Below are 25,494 nucleotides of genomic sequence, written 5' to 3'. Positions count from 1 at the left end.
GTGGGGATCCAGTTCTCACCCAACAAGGATGCCTGCTGTCCCCACCTGTCCCCTTTCTATTCTCGCCTTCAAGCTGGGTCAGAGTCTCGGTTCAGAGCCTCTGACTCGTGGCCTCAGATTTTACTTCCTTCTTCCTCCCTGTCCCAGCTCCTATCCTGTAGGTCTAGTGAGCCTCTCCCATTATGCTGCTTCTCTGCCATGGAGGAGAAGCCAGGAGCCAACCAAGAAAGCACCAACGCTTCCCTTTCCTTCTGGCTCTCCAGCCCTGCCTCCCCCATATCCCCAGGGCTGCAATGCACCAAACCTCAGGTGAAATCAGAGCAAGAACTCGGGGAGGTGCAGCACATGGCCGACCACGCACAGAGGACATTCTTGGTGCAGAGTGTAGGGCAGAGTGAGGTGCACGCATGTTGGTAAATCTTACCCCGTTACACTGAGTGCCTTTCTCCCTCATTTCCCAACCCCTGTAACTAGAATCAACAATGATTACCTCTCCTTCCTGAGTAGCCTAGTTAGGAATTCAGAGCCATCTTCTCCTGACCTGGTGAGGGGCAGTTTGTTATAGGTGTCCTGTCTGACCCACCATTTGGGGAAAATTTCAAGGTGTGCAGTTTCCAGCATCTCAGTATTGAGTTTTAGGGACTGTCGGAATAAAGAGGAGCACTTACAGTCTCAGTCACTGCCTGGATTTCCATATTACAGAGACTGCTTCCTGCTGGTGGAATCAACAAGCAGTTAAAAAAAAAAAACAATCCGGCCACCTTCCAAATACCTCTAGCCTTGGATTCCATATTCCTTCCTACAAGAGCTGGGGGAGGGCCTGGGAGTGACCAGAAGACTTGAGCCCAGGTCCTGGGTATCCCACTGCAGCCCCAAACTACCCAGCTGGCAGGATGGAGATAGGCAAGCCATCTGGGGACAGCTCTGCCGGATCCCCGGGTAGAGGGGCGGTGGGTGGGAGGAGGGTCCTGCTTTCCACAGCCAGGCCTGGGCAAGCAGAGCCACTTGTGCCCGAAGCAAATCAACTGAAAGCCTTGGCCAAGCCTGTTTGAGTTGGTGAGAGCCCAAGTGGGAATTCCAATCTGCCAGTGTTTGCTCTGCAGGCAAATAGAGCCAAACAGAATGCTGCTTGGGGACTTTACGCCAAATATCCACTGGCTTGAGCTGCCAGCAGTGCTGAGCCAGCCCTCTGCACATCACCCTCTCCCAGTTCCTGCTCTGTGAAGGCCTTCTGCTTGCGCCCTGGCAGGCAGAGTGCCCTTCTACACCACAGCCCTGCGGCCCATGCCTGGGCTTCCCTCCTGGGCCCCAGGCCCTGCAGGCCCAACGGGTCATCTGGCCACCCTGCACCAGCTCCACCTGGATGCCCATTCTCCCCGACTCCCAGGTTCCTGACCTCAGCTTCCTGCTCTCAGCTCCGTACTTTCCACCCCTGGTACTGTGTCATTGGCCCTGTCCCTCTCAGCCCCTGGCCAGGCCAGCCCACCGCAGCTGGCCACATAGCAGAGACAGAGCTGACAACCAGGAAGCTCAGACCATAGTTGATTGTGTCTTTTCTTTGTCTAAACACTCTCAGGTGCATTTTATTTGATCCTTATAGCGAGATGTGAGTTCAGTCCCTGGGTCAGGAAGACCCCCTGGAGGATGAAATTGCTACCCATTATTGAATTCTTCGGAGAAGGCAATGGCACCCCACTCCAGTACTTTTGCCTAGAAAATCCCATGGACGGAGGAGCCTGGTAGGCTGCAGTCCATGGGGTCGCTAGAGTCGGACACAACTGAGAGACTTCCCTTTCACTTTTCACTTTCATGCATTGGAGAAGGAAATGGCAACCCACTCCAGTGTTCTTGCCTGGAGAATCCCAGGGACAGGAAGCCTGGTGGGCTGCCATCTATGGGTCACACAGAGTTGGACACGACTGAAGCAACTTAGCAGCAGCAGCAGCAGCATTGTATTCTTGCCCGGAAAACCCCATGGACAGAGGAGCCTTGTGGGCTACAGTCCATGGGGTCACGCAGAGTCAGACATGACTGAGCAACTAACACTAGAGCTGGACAGTTTTATCAGCCCATTTCTCAGACGAAATAGCTAAGGTTTCAAAAGACCAGACACCTTGCCCAAGGCCACCTGATTAAGGAATCCATGCCTCCTGACTCTAGAACTGTGGTACGCACAAACTTGCCTCCCTGAGGAATTTTTAAAACCTTTTGTTCACCCACAGAGGCCTAGGCCAGTTCCCACATGTTTCCTAGTGAAAGCAGGGGAGGTATTTTCACATTCCCCCAAGCAACCCTGGCACATCCAGAGTGGACAGTTGGCAACATCTGCCTTGTCCCGGCCCTAAATCAGAGCCACTGCCTGAGGCCGGCACGCTGGGCTGTCTGGCCTGTACACACTAGAGCCCCCCTAGAAGCCCCCAACCTGGAGTCACCCCCTTCACTGCTAGGCACTGGAGGCATCCCTCGCTTACTTCAGGGCCCCCTCCAGGGCACAGAGTTCTCTCCAGTCCAGGAAGGGGCAAGGCCATGCTTCCTACCCTCGGAGGGCTCCCCAAGGCATGGTGACAGGTCTCATGCTCTAAGCAGTCCTTCTCGGTAGTTTCGCACAATGCTCAATTTGGTCCTGAGTGTGAACATTTGCAAATGGAAACGATTTGAGTATCTCAGAGGACACATGCTCTCTACAGTCAAGCAATTACTGTCACTTCCTCAGGGACATTTCTTCTCAGCCATTCTAGGCAACCATGGGAACCAAAAGGGCCAGGAGGAGACTGTGGCTTTCTCATCACGGAACCCCCAGCACAACTCAGGAAAGAGCAGTAAAGGCTTCCGCAGGCCCTTGTCTTCCTCTGGCTTCAGGGGTGCCGTCATCCAAGCCTGGAGCTCACGGACCCCTACGGGGCCTTGTCCAGCCATTCTCAATTCTATGTGTTTTTCTACTTATCATCCTTCCCAGGGTGGGCCTGGGCCTTTCTGTGCCCAGCGATAGAAGCTGGTCTCCCACCCAGCCCAACCCAGAACTCACCACTTGTCCAAGAAGAGGGCCCTGCCAAGATGACAGGCCTCAAGAACACTCCCCAGAAACAAGAGCAGAGCAGGCACTGATGGGCCTCTGGTCTGGCCAGATGTGAGCAAGGGGTGCCAGCCACCCCCAACCACCACCACCTGGGCCTTCAGATGGCTCCAACACTGGTGGGCCAGGGCCTTGCCGACTGTGGGAGTCATCTGGCCAGGGATGACATGGAAAAAGCTGCCCTTTGAGTAAAGGGTTCTAACTAAGGGAAGGGAGCAGCCCCAATGCCTGGTGCTGCCACTCTTCTGGGGCACCACTATCACCGTGAGCCTCAGGAAAAGCAGAGAAGAATTCCAGAGAGAGACCTCCATGGCACTGCGTGCAGAGAGCGAGCTGTGACCCTGCTAGCATGGGGGCCCATACAGGCGAGCCAGCAGAGCTTCCTGGGCCAGTGGGGCCACACCAGATCACAGGAGCCATGCCCTCTCGTGGGGCTGTGGGAGGCCCTTCTCGGTCCGGGGTCCAGGTGGCTTTCCCAGGAGCCCAGTGGGACCTGGCTGCGGGGGTCGAGGGAAGGGAAAGCCAGCGTGGCCCCCAGGTGCGGCCTCTGGCCAGGGTGAGCCTTGAGCTCCTCTCTCTCCACTCCCCATTCCCAAGGTCTCGCTGTGTCATGTGAGAAGGAATCAGACTTCATGGGCACCAACTCGGGTCAGCTCCCAAAGGTGGACAGATGTCATGATCACAGCAACAGCCGCACAGAGGTCAACTCAGAAAACAAGTGTTTAATGGGGGACGGTGGGGGGTCAGGTCACAGCCCCCGAGGTCCACAGTGGCTGGGTGACCACATCCAGCTAATTCTCATCGACCTTCTCCGAGGACTTGGACTGCTTCTTCTGGGGCAAGTCTTCAAGCATGAGGCTTAGCACGTGCACGATCTCGTAGTACAGCTCCTGAAGCCTGGGAATGGAGGAGGAGGGCCTTAGCTCACAGTGAGCTCTGCTCCACCTGGCCCTGCCCACTGCACACTCGCACCTGCGTGTCCACCATACCTGGCAGGTGTGGGTCAGGAAAGAGCACGGACCTGAGAACCAGACTGGGCTGGGTGGGAAGGCCAGGTCGGCCAGGCTCCCTGGGCTCCAGGAGGAAGTTCTCTTACTGCCCATGTTAGGTTGGAGATAGCAGACTCCTGGGCTCTGAGTGAGGTGACTGACTGAGGGCTGCCTGGACACTGCCAGATCCACTCTTGGGCCAACGCTGGGCATTCCTAGACCCCCTCCAGTCTACAAAGCCCTCCAGGGGGCTTTTGCTGAGACATCAGGCTAATTGTGCCCATCTTCTTCCTGCAGTAGTGGCCAGTGTGACCCCAGCTAACTCACACTGAGCACAGCCCCAGGCTTTACACACACTGCTTTCCTAGTGTCAGTCCTTCCTGTGACAGGTGGGAAAGGGACAAAGACTTGGCCAGAGTCACACAGGAAGCAGTAACAGAACCAGGTCAGGAGCTTCAGCTTCTGACTTGCAGCCAGAGGTCTTTCCTCTGCCCCACTGAGAAGGGCTTGGTGAGGTGCTCTTGGAGAATCAAAGGAAGCAATGTTTAAAAACAGGTCAGTTTTGTAAACTGAGGAGGGCCAGTGGGCAGTGCTCCCCCCACCAGCAACAGGCCTGCCCATACAGCAGCCCAGCCCCTGCACACCCCCCAGGAAGGACCTGGCTCTGCCTTCCCTGCACATCAGCCAGCACCCCACCAGGGCCCGTGGGCCAGGGTCAGGGGGGCTGGGACTGACTTGTAGATGGTAGCATCCTGGTTGTCCAGGGTGGACAAGTAGATGTCAATGAAGGGCAGGCTAGTGCCAAAATCATCCAAGACCATGGGGTCAGTGTGCCGCAAAGTCTTCTTAAACTTCTCCACCAGTTCAGTGAAACTCTTGTGGTCAAGATCTTTCTAGAGAGAGGAGCATAAACAGAGCAGGACGACGAGAGTCTTGCTACACAAAGACCCGGGGACCCTCCACGAGGAGCGTAGGCAGAGGCCTGACCCTGGCCCCCAGATGAGTCCTGAGTACAAGCACAGGCCACCCCAACCCCTTCTGGGCCTGGACCCCCCTGCCTAGGGTCACCTGGTGAGCCACTACACCTGACGTGAGGACAACTGACCTGGCATGAGGACCGGTGACATGGAAGGAACTGGGATAGCCTGAGCACGGCTCAGCGTTTCACCCTGTTGTGGACAAGTCTCAGACACACAAAACAGGAGGACGTCTCCACCTCGGAGAGGAGGCTGAGGAGAGAGGCACTGGCCTCATGGGGAGAAAGGGGCAGTGGTTCAGGACCTGGCTGGGCACTCCAGGCAGCTCCCTCACAGTTGTATAATGCTTGACAGAAAATCTCCAGCCCATTGAGCTCATTCTTGTTCCAGTTTAGAAAAACTGAGGTTAGTAACACCTGTCAGGGCCCCCATGACCTCCCCCGCTCAGCAAACGGGAATGGAGCCTGCCTGGCACCCAGTGAATCCTCGGGAACAAGACTGCTCCAGGCCAAGGGCCCAGCAATGGAGTGTTGCCCATGAAGGAGGGAAATGTTAGCGCTTCCCTCGTGGCTCAGATGGTAAAGAATCTGCCTGCAATGCAGGAGACCTGGGTTCAATCCCTGGGTCAGGAAGATTCCCTGGAGAAGGAAATGGCAACCCACTCCAGTATGCTTGCCTGGGAAATCCCATGGACAGAGGAGCCTGGTGGGCTATAGTCCATGGCCCAGCAATGGAGTGTTGCCCATGAAGGAGGGAAATAGTATAATCACAACACTCAACACTTGAAGAGGTCCAGAGAAAATACAAAAAGGTAGAGAACACAGTCTGACTCTGAAAACTAGAGAGGGGTGGGCAGCCGACTCTCCAAATGCACAGATGCCTAAGGCCACCCACCTTCCACCCCGGCCCCCAGGCCCGTCTTTCTGACCATTCCTTCAGCCCTGACTGTCCCTCTGCTTGTCTGCCTGCCCACAGAGACAGCCTACCTGGGTCTGCATCAGCTTGCTGACCTCTTCCTGCTGCCGCTTCAAAATCACCTGCTTCTCTTCCATGAGGTTCATGCGTCTCTCCAGCATCAGCTCCCGCTCAAACTTTTTGATGGAGTCCTAGAGGGTAGGAGGATGGAGGTAAGATGCAGGGCTCTCCCTGTGCACTATCCGCACCTCCCCTCTTCCCCAGTCTCCCACTGCCACTCAGGCCCCTCAGCAGGAGGACCCCCTCACAGGGCCAGCCCCCAACTCAAGCTGCCCGCTTCAGCTGCAATGACCTCCCACGTACCTGTCCTGCTGGCCACCATCGTGGGGGCTCAGGGAGAAGGGTTGCGCCGGCAGAGAGATGGGCCCACCTGGTCCCCTCCCTTCCAGTTCCAGAGCGAGACAGCTCAGAGACGATCCACCTGCCACACTTAAGCACCGCCCACCCCCCCCCCCACCCCGCCAATCCTCACAAGCGCCACCTCACCTCAGTGTGGATGATCATCACACCCACAAACATGCTGAGGAAGACAAAGGAGGCAAGCAAGACAAAGATGATGGTGAACGAACGGCTCAGAATCAAATTCCGGGCATCCAGCTGCTCCTGCAGGTCTGTCCAGCCATCGACCTGCTCAGGCAGGGCAAGTGCCAAGGCTCAGGGGGGCAGGCCTCCTGCTCACCTGCCCTAGGGTAGCCCTGGCCCTACTGAGGAGCAGGCTGGCTCTTCTTCCACATCAGCCCCTCCACATCACAGCCCCTAATCCACCGACTCCAGTGCATACAGGCTGGCAGAGATGTAGGGCACCACTGGGTGTGGGCACCTCTGTCCAATGTGCCCTAAGGGCTCTTCTCCAAAAGGCCTTCCAGCCTTCCCCAAGGGACACTGCCCCTCTGCCAGGCCCTCCTTTGGAAAAAGACCTCAATCTTGCCAGAACCCAATAGAAGCTAGACTTTGAGACAGGTTTTGCAGACTTATTCTGCATGGATTTGCGACAGCCTATTCCCCAAAAGGCTTTGTGATATGGGTTTTCCTTCTAAATTACACTTCAATTAGGATGAATTATCTTTTGAGAACTTTTGAAAAGTTCTACCACCCCGTGGGGCAAATAGGAATGCTGTAGGGAGTCACAAGATTAGAGTCAGTGATGGACTCTTGGCCAGGGTGCTAGCCTGTGCCTTGTCCTGGGAGGCCATTCCTCAGCTTCCCCCCAACCCCAGCTAAGTGTCTGAGTGTGGGAAAGACCCCAAGTGAGGCCCAGCATGTCCACACACTCGCACCAGCTGCCAGTCCCCTTTCAAGGCCCCTGCCTGACCCCCACCCCCGCCACTGTTCCCAAACATGATACCGTGGCCAAGCTGAAGAGGGTGAAGAAGGCCAAAGCCAGGTTCCCCCAGTTATTCATGTCACCCCCCTCTGGAAGTCCAAACAGGCAGAAGCCCAGGATGGCAAAGATGTACATCAGGACGAAGAATAGGATGAGCACGGAGGCCACGGTGTAGGCTGTCTGCCCCACGGCAGTGATGAGTGTCTGCAAGGCAGAAGCACAAGGGCTAGGTCAGGCTGCCGGCCGGGCTGGGCTCAGAGGACAGCGGTTCAGCCTGTCCCAACCATAGCTGCCCCGGTATCTGGTGCCTTGCCTAGCACATGGTAGATGCTCCATAAATGGTTGAATGAACGAATGGGAGCAGTGTCCAGATTGAGGGCTGGAGCAATCTAACAGTGGTTCACCAGTGCACGGCCTCCATGCTCAGTCACCCATGGGGGCATCGCCCGTGCTGCCCCAGGGCTGGAGTAGTTGCCCCATCAGCACCCCTGAGCATTCTACTTGAACCCAGCCTGCCTCTGTTCATCCCAGGGTGTCCTGTTTCTGCTCCTCAGCTGAGAGCCAGCCCTGCATGCTCTTCCAGGTCCAGGAGGAGCAGGGGAGCCATCTTGGAAACAGGAATGAAGAGGGCTCAGAGGAGTGGGGCTTCCCAGGTTTTCTGGGCCCCATCTCCCAGGCAGGTCTTCATCCTGTGATCTCAGTCTTCGTCCATGACATGGGTGTTGGCCTTATCTCCCACGCCTCATCGTTCATTCTCCCTGCCCTGGAGTCTTGCATATACATGTTCAGCTACCTAGATCTGTCCCTGATACCTTGTCAAGGTAGGGAGATGTTCCTATTTCAAGATGCAGGATCAGAAGCTCAGAGAAGCAAAATACCTCGTCCACAGTCACATTGTGATACACCAGCAGGGCTGGGACCCACTCTGCAGCCCCTGCATTGTGCCACCGTTGTCAACTGCAAAAAATCTTTTTTCTAAGCCGAGAAACTATTAACAGAGAAAAGGAGGTACTGGTAGAGCTGGGACCCAGGACGGTGAAGTTCTGACAGTTCGAGGTAAAGTGTGAAGCAGAGAGACAGCCAAGGAGCACTGGGGCTGCCCTGCCTGCAGACCAGTCTGGCAGCTGCCTGCAGGAATAAATGTCCACCCCACACCTCCCTCCTCTCCTTGGAGAAAGAAAACCAGTGTTTGGGGATTCATTCCAAAAGAACTGAGATGTTTTTAAAAAAAAAAAAAAAAAAGCTGCCTCCACTCCTGCAAGAGAAACAGAACTTCTTTCCCAAGATTGCCAAGACTAAAGAGGTAAGAACTCACGAAGAACACAGCAGTGGGACGCAGTGTGCAGGTGAGGTCTGCGTGGTCAATAGGCCCAAACAAGCCCCTTCCCGGAGAAGCGTGGGCCTGAGCAGAGCCCGGGCAAACACACTGGGCCCAGGATGAGCGCCTGAGGGCGTGCCTGGGCCACCTCTGACGTGTGCTCTGACACCACTGAGCCAAGTAAAGACTGGCCACCATGTGTCCCCCAGCAGGAGCAGGACTTCCAGAGCTTCCTGAACAAGTCATGAGACCCTCCCCTCAAGAGAAGCTGTGGACTTTTAGTTTTCTGGGGGAAGACATGAGTGGCCAGAGCCATCAAAGAGCTGGAGGCTCCTGGGCACATACTCCAAAGGGTCTGGACCATAAGAAAATCAGTCACTCTGCAGCACGGGAGAGAGGGAAAGATGAGATGGACTCGAGTCAGAACAACTTTCAAAGCTCAGCTCCAGTATCTAACTGCTGAGTGACTGTGGGTCTCAGTTTCTTCATCTGTAAAACGGAGCTAACACCTTTCCTAGAATCGTTTAAGGGTGAAATGAGATAAAACAGGTAAAGATCAACCTCCCGCACAAGAGGACTCAATCACCGTAGGAGAGAAACAGAAGTACCATTTCACCGGGGGCCCTATCGCCCGCACATGCAGAGCCACAGCACTCCAGGCCACTCACCCGGATGCCGCGGCTGTAGGTGATAAGCTTGAGGATGCGCAGGGACTGCACACCGTCGGCAATGTTGAGGTAGGGGTAGTGCTTGCCCTTGATCTTGCGGAGACTGTAGGGAATGAAGATGATGATGATAATGACCACATCGAGCAGGTTGTAGCCATCCTTCCAGTAGTTGATGGGGTCCACATAGAGTTTCATGCAGAACTCAGAGCTATAGATGGACACAAAGATGAGCTCTGAGACCTGCAGGGGTGGCAAAGGTGGTAGGGTCAGACCAAGCTGCACACCTTCCCCCGCCTGGGCCACCCGATGAGGGGTGTGTGTTGGCAAGGGGAGGATGCTCCTAAGTCAGCCACAGGACAGAGAAACCCAGGCAGAGTCCCGGGCACACAGTGGACACAGCGTGCCTGATTCCCTTCTCCTTCTGAGTCTTCCCTACCCTGTGGCCCCGACCCAGAGAGCTTGGGAATGATTGACCGTCAGAATGACTATCAAGGCCCAGTGGGAAGTATACATCAGGCAACACAGAAGGAAGGTTCCCAAAGAGAAGATTCCAAGAGCCTTCTGGCCAACTTTAATACCCAGATGAACAGAGATGAACTATTTACACATCTACTTATATTTTCTATTATCACACCCACTTAAAATCAGTTAACTAATCTGCTTCTGAAGAATGTTCTGCTTATTTTCAACTGTTACACCTTATGAAACAACCTTATTCAAATTCTTCTTATGTATGAACAATTCCAGGGGATTTTATTTTACCAAAACGCACTTATTGAGGCATCTAAGTTTTCGCTTATCATCAATGCATTCATTCATTGAGGAAGTGTTGATTAAGCATCTACCACATGCCAAGCGCTGTTTCAGGTATAAAGAAACACAACAATGAATGAGACAGAGAATGTCCAGCCCCCATGAAACTGACAGTCCAGTTGGAGAGACAGAAACAAAGGTTTAGACAAATACATATATACCATCACACAGGAAGGAAAGTGGAATGGCCACAAGGGAGAAAGGGACTGGTCAGGTGGGGAGGGGCAGTCATGACAGCTACTTAGAAAAGGTGCAGAGCGGAGGCCTTGCTAAAGCCAGGAATGCAGCCATAACAAAATCTAGGAGAGTACTTCCCAGGGGTGTGCACAAGCATCCTAAAGTGAGAAAGGAACAGCAGAGTCAGGGTGGCTAGAACAGAAAGGGGCGAGCAGAGCAGGAGATGAAGGTGGAGAGGCCAGCTGTGTAGGGAGGGCCTGGCAGGCCTGGGGAAGGCTGTGAACTTTAACCTCAGCCTTGGAGCTGGAGCAAGGAAGTGATGTGAACTGATTTACATTTTTAAGAGATCTCCATGGAAATGACAGAGTGGGGAAACTGGCGGGAATAGCGACTAGGAGGCAAGTTAGGAAGGAGGTGATAGACAGTAGAAGAATTCTAGCATCACTCAGGCAAGAGACTGGGTTAGATTGCACTGGACTGGGGAACAGTGTGGGGCTGAAGAGGACAGATTCCAGATGTATTCTGTTAGCAGCGATGACAGGACTTTCTGAGGGATTCAGGGATGTACAGGGATGTACAGAAGGCAAGGAAGATTCCTCACACAGAGCAACCGGGTAAATGCTGATGCCTTTAACTGAGATGAGTTTGGGGTGGGTTGAAGGGGGGAGCTAGAAAGAGTTTCTAGAGGGAAATAGAAAAGGTTTTGAGATACACCACCTTTTAAATATGTCAGATGCTATCACTGGAAATTATAGCTCAAGCCACAACTATCCATTTGGATTATATTAGGGCCTCTGGTGGTATTTGTCCTGTACACTTATATTTGTGGTCTCCACATGGCAACCATTTATATACACTTTTATGTTTGTTAACTACAACGAAACATTTAGATACACAAAAAGACACAAAAGAATATCATGAACAACCATATACTATTATACCATTTAGCTTAAGAAATAAAATATTACCATTACAGACAGAACCTCACATTGATCAAATCCCGTTCCCTTCCCACAAAAGCAAGCCAATTTCAAATCTGGAGTATGCCTTGCTCTTATATTTTATACTTTTACCACATATGTACCCCCAAAAGTGCATGGTATGGTTCTGCATCTTTCATATACTACATAAATTGCATATACACTAAAGCATCCTTTGGGAAGTTTTTTTATTTAAAATTATAAGATTCATCCATGTTGATCTATGTAAACCTAGTTTAGAGTTTCCTCACTATTTAGCAATTCCACTTATGAAAATATTATAATTTTTTAAATCTAGATACCCATTGGGTGATATTCAGCTTCTTTGTAATTTTTTACCTATAAAAGCACAAAAAGTTTGAGCAAAAATACAGGGCCATTTAAAAAGCAGACTTGAGGTCCTATGCCCCTGGGCCCTCCTCTCAGCCAGAGCATAGGTAAGATGCCTGGGAGTACAGTGTCCTTGAACCTATGAATAGATCCTCCGTGCCCCCAGGGACTCCTGCCCACACCACAGCCAGTTCTGAGCACCCCTCGGGCTCCCAGCTGCTGGAGCACCCAAAAGGGAATTCTCCTGTTTGCTAAGATTCTACTGTGCCTGGTGATTCTGATCTGCCTCAATCGGTGATCAAATGATATTTACTAGTATCTTATTTATCATCTATGTGTATTACCTGTACATCAAGATAGAGATTATCAACTGGCCTTGGAGTGATTTCTTCCAGACCCTCATAGTAGTCACTCTCTACCTGATCACCCATCTTGTTGTCCTTGTTGAGAGAGGAAATCACTCCAAAATCATCACGGGGTAACTGGGTCTAATCATGGGTGACTATGTGGCTATAATACCCATGTGACCTTCCCCTTGTGACAGCAAAGACACAGCAGCCCCACTAACCCTGTAGAATGCAGGGTGTAGGTGAATTTCTTTCATTTATCTCTGAAACCTGCAAATAACACCTCCACCGAAATAACTGCCTGCCCCTACGACAGCCCCAGCCAACTCCAGCCCCATGCTTTATTGTACACACATTGTCCTCTGTTACAACCTAGGAGTAGAATTACCTGATTGTAAAATATGAGCATCTTCAGCTTCACTGAATATTGCCAAATTGTATTCTGAAGCAGTTGTACCAACTTACTTTAATAGCAACAATGGTTCTTTTTTTACATCCTCACCAACACTTCCTACTGTTAGACTTCTTAATTTTTGTTAATCTGATGAAGTGATATCTTATTTTTCATTTTGTCATTCCTCTAATTATTCATAAAATTGGGCATCTTTTTATGTGTTTATTGAACTGCCTATTCCTAATTTGTCCCCAGATTTTTTGCTGGATTGTCTTTTGCTTCTTGATTTGAAAGAAAATATATCCACATACTTTTAATCCTAATCCTTTACGGGCTACATGCGTTTCAAATAGCTTCTCCTACACTGACTTATCTTTTCACCTCTTTAATGATCTTCTGATGAACACAAGTTTAAAGTTTTAATGGAATCAAATTAACCAAACTTTTTCTTCATTGCTTATATATTTCATACCTTAAAATTCCTTTCCCTCCTGAGATCATATAAATCTTCTATATTTTCTTCCAAACATTCTGAAGTTTCACTTTTCAAGTTAGGTCTTTAGCTGTGTATGCTGGAAGGTAGAGATCCAACTGGAGTGTTTTCCTCCATAGGTACTGTTTAATGAAGAAACTCTTCCACCACTCATTTGCAGGGCCATCTGTCAGGGGCCAGGTTTTCACCCAAGCCAGGTCTGATTCTGAGTACTCTGTCCTGTTCCCCTGGTCTATTTGTCTATCTGTGTTGTCTATTCATGCATTGTCATCCTGCTTACTTACTAACAGGCCTTACAGAAAGACTCATAGAAAGCCTTATAGAAAGACTTCTCCCCTTTTCACTTTAAAAACCATCTTGGTTTTCCTTTCTTTCATTCTTTCATCTAAATTTTAGCATTGGCTTTTGGCAACCCATAAAAAATCCTGCCAGATTTCTTATTGGAATTGCACTGATATTAAATAGTTTAACCAGGGGAGACTGCATCTTGAAGAAACTGGGTCTTTCTATGCATGATCTAATATATCCTTCCATTTCTCTATATCTTCTTTAATAACCTTTATATATTTCTTTCTCTTTAAAAATCTCACAATACTTTTATTAGATTTGCCTCTAACACTTTCTGTATCTTATAAGTGCTGTGTCTTTTGTTGCTGATATATTAAATATATTTTATTTCTTAATCATATATCTACCAAATTTTCTGGACTTTATTAACTTATTAATTTTATTAACTTTATATTTATTCCAGATTCTTTGGGGATTTCTATGCAGAAATCATAACACCTGTGAATAATTACAGTCTTTTAAAACTTTCTAATTCTTAATTTTTTTTATTCCTTTTCCTTGTATTATACATTGGCTAAGACACTGATACAAATCTTGTCAAGAATAACTGGACTACAGCTTTAAAAAAATACTGTTACAATTTCACCATTGAGTGTGAACTTTGATATAGATTTTTCATAGGTACTCCTAATTACTTTAAAACAAATCCTTTCTATCCCTAGTTTGATAAATTTTTATCATGAAAGATACTCAAGATAAACTGTTTTATGCATCTCTTAAAGTGATTTTATTGGGACTTTTTTTCTCCTTTAGTATTTTAAGCTAGTTAATAAAATACCTAGATTTTTATAATACTTGCATTCCTGGAAAAGCCCAACTTGGCAATGTTATATATTACCTTCTTCATATATTTTTAAAACTTCAGTTTCCTAATATTCTGTTTGGGATTATAATGTCCAAGTTCATGATATTGGGCATAATTTTCCTTTTTCATTTTGTCATTGTGTAGTTTTGGCATGAAGGTTATACTAAGTCGTCCCCTAGTATTCCCAGGGGATTGGTTCCAGGACTATCCCACAGATGCCAAAATCCAAGGATGCTCAAGTCCCTTATAAAATATGGCATGGTATTTGCATATAAGCTACACATATTCTCCCCACATACTTTAAAACATTTTTAGACTACTTACATTGTTGTTGTTCATTCGCTAAGTTGTGTCTGACTCTGCTACCCTATGGACTGCAGCACTTCAGGCTTCCCTGTCCTTCACTTTTCGGAGTTTGCTCAAACTCATGTCCATTGAGTCAGTGATCCTATCCAACTGTCTCACCCTTCTCCTTTTGCCTGCAATCTTTCCCAGCATCAGAGTCTTTTCAAGTGAGTCGGCTCTTCCCAGCAGGTGGCAAAAGTATTAGAGCTTCAGCTTCAGCATCAGTCCTTCCACTGAATATTCAGGGTTGACTAGGATTAAATGGTTTGATCTTCCTGCAGTCCAAGGGTCTCTCAAGAGTCTTCTCCAGCACCACAGTTCAAAAGCATCAATTCTTCGGCACTCAGCCTTCATTATGTTCCAACTCTCACATCTGTGCATGACTACTGGAAAAACCATACCTGGAACTTTGTCAGCAAAATGATATCTCTGCTTTTGAATACACCGTTTAGGTTTGTCATAGTTTTCCTTCCAAGAAGCAGTACAGTTGAGTCACTCAGTCGTGTCTGACTCTCTACAATGCCATGGACTGCGGCACACCAAGCTTCCCTGTCCATCACCAACTCCCGGAGCTTGCTCAAACACATGTCCATTGAGTCGATCATGCCATCCAACCATCTCATCCTCTGTCATCCCCTTCTCCTCTTGCCTTCAATCTTTCCCAGCATCAGGGTCTTTTCCAATGAGTCAGTTCTTCGTACCAAGTAGCCAAAATATTGGAGCTTCAGCTTCAGTCCTTCCAATGAATATTCAGGACTGATTTTCTTTAGGATAGACTGGTTAGATCTCCTTGCAGTCCAAGGGAGTCTCAAGAGTCTTCTCCAACACCACAGTTCAAAAGCATCAATTTTTTGGCACTCACCTTTCTTTATAGTCCAACTCTCACATCCATACAAGACCACTGGAAAAACCATAACTTTGACAAGATGGACCTTTGTTGGCAAAGTAATGTCTCTGCTTTTTAATATGTTGTCTAGGTTTGTCATAGCTTTTCTTCCAAGGAACAAGTGTCTTTTAATTTCATGGCTGTGGCCACCATCTGCAGTGATTTTGGAGCCCCCCAAAATAAAGTCTCTCACTGCTTCCATTGTCTCCCCATCTATTTGCCATGAAGTGATACGACCAGATGTCATGATTTTAGTTTTGAATGTTGAGTTTTAAGCCAACTTGTTCACTCTCCTTTTTCACTTTCATCAAGAGGCTCTTTAGTTCTTCTTCGCTTTCTTTCATAAGGGTGGTGTCATCTGTGTATCTGAGGTTATTGATATTTTTTCAGGCAATCTTGATTCCAGTTTGTGCTTCATCCAGCCTGGCATTTGGCATGATATATTCTGCATATAAGTTAAATAAGCAGGGTGACAATATACAGCTTTGATGTACTCCTTTCCCAATTTGGAACCAGTCTGTTGTTCCATGTCCAGTTCTAACTGTTGCTTCTTGACCTGCATACAGATTTCTCAGGAGGCAGGTCAGGTGGTCTGGTATTTCCTTTTCTTGAAGAATTTCCCACAGTTTGTTGTGATCCACACAGTCAAAGGCTTTGGTATAGTCAATAAAGCAGAAATAGATGTTTTTCTGGAACTCTCTTGCTTTTTTGATGATCCAGTGGATGTTGGCAATCTGCCTTTTCTAAATCCAGCTTGAACATCTGGAAGTTCACGGCTCATATACTGCTGAAGTCTGGCTTAGAGAATTTTGAGCATTACTTTTCTAGCATGTAAGAGGAGTACTGGAAAAGGTCAGTTTTCATTCCAATCCCAAAGAAAGGCAATGCCAAAGAATGCTCAAACTCCCACACAATTGCACTCATCTCACATGCTAGTAAAGTAATGCTCAAAATTCTCCAAGCCAGGCTTCAGCAATATGTGAACCGTGAACTTCCTGATGTTCAAGCTGGTTTTAGAAAAGGCAGAGGAATCACAGATCAAATTGCCAACATCCGCTGGATCATGGAAAAAGCAAGAGAGTTCCAGAAAAACATCTATTTCTGCTTTATTGACTATACCAAAGCCTTTGACTGTGTGGATCATAACAAACTGTGGGAAATTCTGAAAGAGATGGGAATACCAGACCACCTGACCTGCCTCCTGAGAAATCTGTATGCAGGTCAGGAAGCAACAGTTAGAAGTGGACATGGAACAACAGACTGGTTCCAAATAGGAAAAGGAGTACGTCAAGGCTGTATATTGTCACCCTGCTTATTTAACTTACATGCAGAGTACATCATGAGAAACGCTGGACTGGAAGAAACAAGCTGGAATCAAGATTTCCGGGAGAAATATCAGTAACCTCAGATATGCAGATGACACCACCCTTATGGCAGAAAGTGAAGAGGAACTCAAAAGCCTCTTGATGAAAGTGAAAGTGGAGAGTGAAAAAGTTGGCTTAAAGCTCAACATTCAGAAAATGAAGATCATGGCATCCGGTTCCATGACTTCATGGGAAATAGATGGGGAAACAGTGTCGGACTTTATTTTTTGGGACTCCAAAATCACTGCAGATGGTGACTGCAGCCATGAAATTAAAAGATGCTTACTCCTTGGGAGGTAAGTTATGTCCAACCTAGATAGCATATTCAAAAGCACAGACATTACTTTGCCAACAAAGGTCCGTCTAGTCAAGGCTATGGTTTTTCCAGTGGTCATGTATGGATGTGAGAGTTAGACTGTGAAGAAGGCTGAGTGCCAAAGAATTGATGCTTTTGAACTGTGATGTTGGAGAACTCTTGAGAGTCCCTTGGACTGCAAGGAGATCCAACCAGTCCATTCTGGTTGGAGATCAGCCCTGGGATTTCTTTGGAAGGAATGATGCTAAAGCTGAAACTCCAGTACTTTGGCCACCTCATGTGAAGAGTTGACTCATTGGAAAAGACCCTGATGCTGGGAGGGATTGGGGGCAGGAGGAGAAGGGGACGACAGAGGATGAGATGGCTGGATGGCATCACCAACTCAATGGACATGAGTTTGGGTAGACTCCGGGAGATGGTGATGGACAGGGAGGCCTGGCGTGCTGTGATTCATGGGGTCGCAAAGAGTCGGACACAACTGAGTGACTGAAATGAACTGAACTGAACTGAACTGAAGAGGAGTACAATTGTGCGGCAGTTTGAACATTCTTTGGCATTGCTTTTCTTTGGGACTGGGATGAAAACTGATCTTTTCCAGTCCTGTGGCCACGGCTGAGTTTTGCAAATTTGCTTTCATATTGAGTGAAGCACTTTAACAGCATCATCTTTTAGGATTTGAAATAGCTCAACTGTAATTCTATCACCTCCACTAGCTTTGTTCGTAGTGATGCTTCCTAAGGCCCACTTGACTTCACATTCCAGGGTGTCTGGCTCTAGATGAGTGATCACATCATCGTGGTTATCTGGATCATTAAAATTTTTTCATATAATTCTTCTGTGTATTCTTGCCACTTCTTCTTAATGTCTTCTGCTTCTGTTAGGTCCATACCATTTCTGTCCTTTTTTTGTGCTCATCTTTGCATGAAATGGTCCCTTGGTATCACTAATTTTCTTGAAGAGATCTCTAATCTTCCCCATTCTATTGTTTTCCTGTATTTCTTTGCATTGATCACTGAGGAAGACTTTCCTATGTCTCCTTGCTATTCTTTGAAGTGAAGTTTGCTCAGTTGTATCTGACTCTTTGTGACCCCATGGCCTGTACAGTTGCATTTAGATGAGTATCTTTCCTTTTCTCCTTTCCCTTAAGCTTCTCTTCTTTTCTCACATGTTTGTAAGGTCTCCTCAGACAACCATTTTGCCTTTTTGCATTCTTTTTCTTGGGGATGGTCTTGATCACTGCCTCCTGTACAATGTCACAAACCTCCATCCATAGTCCTTCAGGCACTGTCTATCAGATCTAATCCCTTGAATCTATTTGTCACTTCCACTGTATAGTCATAAGGGATTTGATTTAGGTCATACCTGAATGGTCTAATGGTTTTCCCTTCTTTCTTCAATTTAAGTCTGAATTTGGCAACAAGAAGTTCATGATCTGAGCTACAGTCAGCTCCCAGTCTTGTTTTTGCTGACTGTATAGAGCTTCTCCATCTTTGGCTGCAAAGGATATAATCAATCTGATTTTGGTATTCTTGGCAAAATTCTGTTAGCCTTTGCCGTGCTTCATTTCGTACTTCAAGGCCAAATTTGCCTGTTACTCCAGGTCTCTCTTGACTTCCTACTTTTGCATTCCAGTCCCCCATAATGAAAAGGACATCTTTTTGGGGGTGTTAGTTCTAGAGGGTCTTATAGGTCTTCACAGAACCATTCAAGTTCAGCTTCTTCAGCATTACCAGTTTGGGCATAGACTTGGATTACCATGATATTGAATGGTTTTCCTTAGAAATGAACAGAGATCATTCTGTCATTTTTGAGATTGCACCCACGTAGTGCATTTTGGACTCTCTTGTTGACTATGATGGTGACTCCATTTCTTCTAAGGGATTCTTGCCCACAGTAGTAGATATAATGGTCATCTGAATTAAATTCTCCCATTCCAGTCCATTTTAGTTTGCTGATTCCTAAAATGTCGATGTTCACTCTTGCCACCTCCTGTTTCACCATCTCCAACTTACCATGATTCATGGACCTAACATTCCAGGTTCCTATGCAATATTGTTCTTTATAGCATCGGACTTTACTTCCATCACCAGTCACATCCATAACTGGGCGTTGTTTTCACTTTGGCTCCGTCTCTTCATTCTTTCTGGTGTTATCTCTCCACTCTTCTCCAGTAGCATACTGGGCACCTACCGACCTGGGGAGTTCATCTTTCAGTGTCCTATCTTTTTGCCTTTCCATACTGTTTGGGGTTCTCAAGGCAAGAATACTGAAGTAGTTTGCCATTCCCTTCTCCAGCGGACCTTGTCAAAACTGTCTACCATGACCTATCTGTCTTGGGTGGCCCTACACTGCATGGCTCATAGCTTCGTCTTAAATAGATGCTTTCTATTTCCATATCATTTTATTTCATAAATTTGATGCTAATTGTGATAAAAATGTTTCATTGCTTTCAACATGACAGAAAATATGGGAATGGCATTTCTGTTTCAGCAATAGAACCAGCAGCTTATCTTTCCAGAAAATGTATTCAGAAGGATTCTTCATCTGGCAAATGATGCCCAGAGCAGTCTGGAGACAGTTACATAACCTACATCATTGTGATGCTTCTTCCCAACCCGACGACCAGCACCGTGAATGATAGCTCACAGCTTTTGCAGGTAGATAGCAAGCTGTCCCTCCATCATTTGATGAAGAGTTTATTTTTCTCCCCCCTGAAAGGTTGTGGCACCCTTGTCAAGAGTCAATTGGCCATAGGTATTTGGATTTATTTCTAGAATGTCAACTCTATTCTATAGGTCTATATCTGTCCTGTGAGTACCACACTCTTTTCATTATTGTATCTCTGTAGAAAGTGTTTTGGGGGCTTCCCTCGTAGCTCATTCAGTAAAGAATCCTCCTGCAATGCAGGAGACTCAGTTCTATTACTGGGTCCAGAAGATCTCCTGGAGAGGGAACTGGCAACCTACTCCAGTATTCCTGCTTGGAAAATCCCATGGATATAGAAGCGTGGCGGGCTACAGTCCATGGGGTTGCAAGAATCAGACACAACTTAGCGAATAAGCCAACACAGCAAGTTTCTGAAGTCAGAAAATGCAAGTTCTCCAACTTCTGTTCTTCATTTTCAATGTTTTCTAGGCTATTCACAGTCATATGGATTTAAGAATCTGGTTTTCAATTTCTTTTTTTAAAAGGCCATTGAAATTTTGATAGGAATTGAACTGAATTTGTAGTTCACTTTGGATAGTCCTCTTAACAAGTTTTTTAATCCATGAATATAGGATGCTGTTACATTTTTTATTTAGGTTTTAATTTCTTTTAGCAATGTTTTATAATTTTCAGTTTATACATCTCTCATCTCCTTGGCTAAATTTATTCCTAGGTATTTTACTATTTTGAATGCTATTGTAAATGGAATTTTCTTAATTTCCTTTTCATAATGTTCCTATCAGTGTACAGAAATACAACAAATTTTGGTTGTTAATCTTGTATGCTGCAACTTTACTGAATTCATTTAATAGCTCTAATAGTTGAGTTTGTATATGGATGTATTCTTTAGAATTTTTATATATAAGATCAAGTCAAATTTAGGTAATTTTGGTTCTTCCTTTCCAATTTGGATAACTTTCAGTTCTTTTTCTTGCCTAACTGCTCTGGCTAGAACTTTCAGTACAATGTTGAATAATGGTGAAAGCAGGCATTTGTCTTGTTCTTAATCTCAAAGGAAAGATTTTCAGTCTTTTACCATTGAGTATTATGTTAGCTGTGGGATTTCTTCATAATTACCCATTATCAAATTAAGAAATTTCCTTTCCATTTCTAGTTTGTTTGTTTGTTTTTTAACCATGAAAGGGTGTTGAATTTCGTCAAATGCTTTTCCAGTTATCTATTGAGGTAATTTTGTTTCCTTCATTCTACTGATGTATTACATTCATTGCTTTTCCTAAGCTGAACCACCCTTGCATTCCTGTGATAAATTCCACTTAGTCATGGTATATAACCTTTTTAAGTACATTTCTGGGCTCAGATATATCTTGAGGATTAATGCATCTATATTTGTAGGGATGTTGGTCTCTTTATTTCTTGTGATGTCTTTGGCTTTGGTCTCAGGGTAATGCTGGCCTCATGGAATGAATTCAGAAATATTCCCTCTTCTCCTACTTTTGCAAGAGTCTGAGGATTGGTGCTCATTGTTTTTTAAATGCAGGGTAAAATTAACCAGCAAAGCCATCCAGTTCTGGGCATTTCTTTGTTGTGAGGCTTTTGATTAGTGATTCAACCTCTTTATTTATAGGTCTGTTTCAGTATGTCTGTTTTCTATTTCTTCTTAAATCAGTTTGGTAGGTAGTATGTTTCTAGGACTTTGTCCATTTCATCTAGATTATCTAATTCATTGGTGTACAAAGTGTTAACAGTATTCTCGTATAAAACTTTTTATTTCTATAAGGTCAGTAGTAATGTCCCAGCTTTTCATTTCTCTCATTATTAATTTGAGTCTTCTTATTTTTAGTCAGTCTAGCTAAAAGCTTGAGTTTTGCTGATCTCTTCAAAGAACTGAACTTTAATCTTTTATTTTATTGACTTTTCTCTATTATCTCTCTATTCTCTATTTTGTTTCACACTCTAATCTTTTTTATTATTATTAAAGAATTCATGCAGCCTCCCTGGACTTGAGTCTTGCTAATTTTTTCTTTTGTGTGTGTGTAGCTATGCTGGATCTTTGTTGCTGTGCAGGCTTTTCTCCAGTTGTGGGGGCTACTCTCTAGTTGCACTGTGTGGGTTGCTCATTGCTTTGGCTTCTCTTGTTGCAAAGCACAGGCTCTAAGGCATGCAGGCTTCAGAAGTTGCGGAGCATGGGCTCAGTAGCTGCAGCTCCCAAGCACAGGCTCAGTGGGCTTAGTTGCCCTGTGGCATGTGGGATCTTCCCAGATCAGGGATCAAACCCATGTCTCCTGCATTGGCAGGTGAATTGTTTACCACTGAGCCACCAGGGAAGTCCATTCTAATCTTTTTCACTTCTTTTCTTCAGCTAGCTTTGAGTTTAGTTTGTTCTTTTTCCAGTTCCTTAAGGTGTAAAGTTAGGTTATTAATTTGAGATCTTTCTTTTGTTATAATGCAGATATTTACAGGTATAAATATTGCTCTGAGTACTGCTTCTGTTGCAACCTATAAGTTTCATTATGCTGTATTTTCATGTTCATTTGTCTTAAAGTATTTTCTAAACTCCTTTGTAATTTCCTCTTTGACCTATTATTTAATAGTTTGTGGTTTAATTTTCATATATTTGGAAAATTTTCAGTTTTTCCTGCTTTTGTTGATTTTTAGTTTTATTCCATAACTGTCAGGAAAGGTAATGTGTATGATTTCAATATTTTTTAATTTATTGAGACTTGTTTTGTTGCCTAATATGTGGTCTATCCTAGTAAATGCTTCATATGTACTTGAGGAAACTATTATATCTTCTTGATGAACTGACTCTATTGTCAATATATACTATCCCCCTTTGTCTCTTGTAACAGCTTTCTTTAATGTCTTTTTTGTGTGTGATATGAGTATATCCAACCTAACTCTCCTTTGGTTTCTATTTTCATGAAGTAACTTCTTTCATTTTTCATTTTCAATCTATTTGTATCTTTGAATCTCAAGTGACAGCATATATTTGGATTTTTTTTAAAGAATCAATTATATCTTAATTGGAGAGCTTCACTTATTTAAAGTAATTACTGATAAGAAAGAAAATATTTCTCCATTTTGCTATTTGTTTTACATATGTCACATCTTTTTTGTTCTTCAATTCCTCCACTACTTCTCTCTTTGGTGTTTGATTTTTTTGTAGTGTATGATTTTGGTTCTTTTCTCACTTCTTTCTCTGCATTTTTAAAGTTAGTTTTTTGGTGGTCTTAATCTTCTATCTTTGCTGCAGCATGCAGAATCTTTTAGTTTTGGCATGCCAACTCTTAGTTGCAGCATGTAGGATCTAGTTTTCTAAGCAGGAATAGAACCCAGGTCCTCTGCATTGGGAGCGTGGAGTCTTAGCCACTGGACTACCAGGGAAGTCCCAACAATCCATCTTTAATTAATACAACCTTAGCTTCAATAGTACATTAACAATTTTGTTCCTATACAATTCCATCCCTCCCCCACTTCAGGTTTCTGTTTTCACAAAATACACCTAAAAACAGTTCATGCCCATTGACTATCTATAATTATTTTGGACCATATAGAAAAAGAGAGGAGTTCTTTTTCAAACCCAAAATACAATACTCGCTTTTATATTTGCCTATGTAGTTACATTTATCAGTGTCCTTTATTTCATCATATGGCTTAATACATTATTGACCAGAGACATATTAACAACCGTAGGCATTCGTTTCTGCAAAAATCCCCTGGTCAATAATGTGTTAAGTTACTGTCTAATTTCATTTTCACCTAAAGGACTATCTTTCGCAATTCTTGTAGAGCAGGTCTACCAGAAGCAAATTCTCTCAGGTTTTGTTTACCTGGAAATATCTTAATTTCTTCTTCATTTTTTTTTTTTTTTTGGAGGATAGTTTTGCTGGATATAGAATTATTGGTTGACAATATTCTTCTTTCAGTGCTTTAAACATGTCATTTCACTGCCTTCTCTCCTCACAGCTTCTGAGGAGAAATCAGCTGCTAATCTTATTGAGGACTCCTTCTATGCAGCAAGGTGCTTCTGTCTTGCTGCTTTCAGAATTCTCCTTGTCTTTGACTTCTGATAGTTGAGTCTCAGTATGGCCCTCTTTGTTTCTCCTCGGAGTTCACTAAGATTCTTGATATATTCTTTATCAAATTTGCAAACTTTGGGGCCATTATTTCATAAAATATTCCTTCTTCCTCTTTCTCTCCTCTCCTGGAACTCCTACTGTGTGAATGTTGATATGCTTTATGGTGTCCCACAGGTCTCTTAAGACTCTGTTCATTTTTCATCATTCTTTTCTCTTTCTGTTCCTTAGGCTGACTAAGTCCAACTGATTTGACGTCAAGTTCACTGATTATTTCTTTTGGCCGCTCAAATCTGCTCTTGATCTTTCTAATGAATTTTTAAATTATTATACTTTACAGTTCCAAAATTTGTTTCATTCCCTTTTATAATTTCTCTTTATTGACATATTCTATTTGCTGAAACACTGTTCTCCTAGTTACATTCAGCTTTTTGCCTATGAATTCCTTTAGCTCTCTGAGCATATTTTACAAAGTTGACTTAAAATCTTTGTCGGTGTGTCCTCAGGGACAGCTTCTGTTTATTTCTCCTGTGTAAGAGAATATCTTTTTGAAAACTGGACGTTTAAAAATTTACAATGTGGTAACTCTGGAAATCAATTTCTTTCCTCTCTTTTTGTTGGGTTTGTTGTTTTCCATGGATAGTAGTTGTTTGTTTAGTGACTTTTCTAAACAACTTTTGTAAAGACCATATTCTTTGTAATGCATGACTTCTGAAGTCTCTTTTTCTTTAGTTTCTGGTCAATTAGTATTTAAACGGAGGTTTTCTTAAATGACTCAGGCAAAAAAGAGGGGAAAAAGGGAAGGAGAAAGAAGAAAAAAAGAGAGAAGGAAAGAAAGAGAAAGGAAGGAATGAAAGAAGGAAGAGAAAAGGAGTAAGAGAAAGAAGGAGAAGAAAAACTCTCCTCATCTTTGCAAATGGCCTCTTTGTTGAGGAACTCCTTCCATGTTGAGCCACTTACAACTGAAACTGAGCGTTAATTTTGAGCTTGTGCTGAGCCTGAAGCTCAGTTACAGTGAAAGCCTGGTATATTCTCAGGTCTTTCCTAAGCATGTGTCCTGCCCTGGACATGTATGGCAGACAATGTCCTCTTTTTCCAAAGAATCTCTCTCCCTGGATTTTCCTCTCAGGCTTTCAACATACCTATTGTTTGCTTCAAGCGCTATATTTTTGCTCCAGGGAGCAGTGGATCAGTCACTTGCTTTTCAATGGTTTTGAGAAATGCCCAATGCATAGCCACTTTCCTGCCCTAAAAAAATTCCAGGTTAAGCAAAACAAAGAAAATAGCTTAGGACCAGTCCTTGAGACAGCCCTCTGATAGGCCAAAATAGACAAACACAATTCTTTATGAACAAAAATCTTCTCTGTTGTTTCTAGACCCAGGGGCCAAGGTCCCACTCTGGGAACACCGGCTGCCATCTTCAGGACCATCACCTTGATGAAGAGGGATAGGGCCAAAAGCAAGTAAAAATGCTGCAAAGCTTTCCTACCACCTTTTTAAAGTTCCCCTTTCTTGACTCAATGTTCACTCAGTTTCTGTAAACCTCTGGCTGTTTAGCAGAGTTCTGACAGTTTTGTCTCCTTTTTAACTGTTTCTCTAAACAGATGGATTTTTGAAGCTACCTACTCTGCCTTTCCCGCTGGCATCACGCCTCTACATTTTTGAAGAACAGTTTTTGCTAGACTTTGAATTCTAGTTTGATAGTCTTTCTTTAAGCATTTTTAATATGACATCCTTTGCCTTCTGGTGACTGTAGTTTTAGATGAAAAGTCAACTACTCATTTTATTGAGGATACTTTGTATGCAATGAATCACTCCTCCATGATGGT

The 25,494-nt window shown here is 45.1% G+C and overlaps 1 protein-coding gene across 1 annotated transcript in view; it reads right to left on the bottom strand.

The window, feature by feature from the left end:
• Positions 1-3,682: 3,682 nt before the first annotated feature.
• The window catches only part of CATSPER3 (cation channel sperm associated 3), a 46,845-nt gene continuing 25,033 nt past the window's right edge, over positions 3,683-25,494 (bottom strand). Inside the window, exons 5-10 of the mRNA XM_055554099.1 lie at positions 9,325-9,564; positions 7,360-7,542; positions 6,501-6,641; positions 6,026-6,145; positions 4,798-4,955; positions 3,683-3,970 (exon numbers count right to left, since the gene is read on the bottom strand). Of these exons, the coding sequence (XP_055410074.1) occupies positions 3,865-3,970; positions 4,798-4,955; positions 6,026-6,145; positions 6,501-6,641; positions 7,360-7,542; positions 9,325-9,564 (948 nt within the window). The 3' untranslated portion in view covers positions 3,683-3,864. The remainder of the gene's footprint in view (positions 3,971-4,797; positions 4,956-6,025; positions 6,146-6,500; positions 6,642-7,359; positions 7,543-9,324; positions 9,565-25,494) is intronic.

Source organism: Bubalus kerabau, chromosome 1 (assembly GCF_029407905.1).
Source record: "Bubalus kerabau isolate K-KA32 ecotype Philippines breed swamp buffalo chromosome 1, PCC_UOA_SB_1v2, whole genome shotgun sequence".
NCBI lineage: Eukaryota > Metazoa > Chordata > Mammalia > Artiodactyla > Bovidae > Bubalus > Bubalus kerabau.
This window is presented reverse-complemented; position numbering and strand designations above follow the sequence as displayed.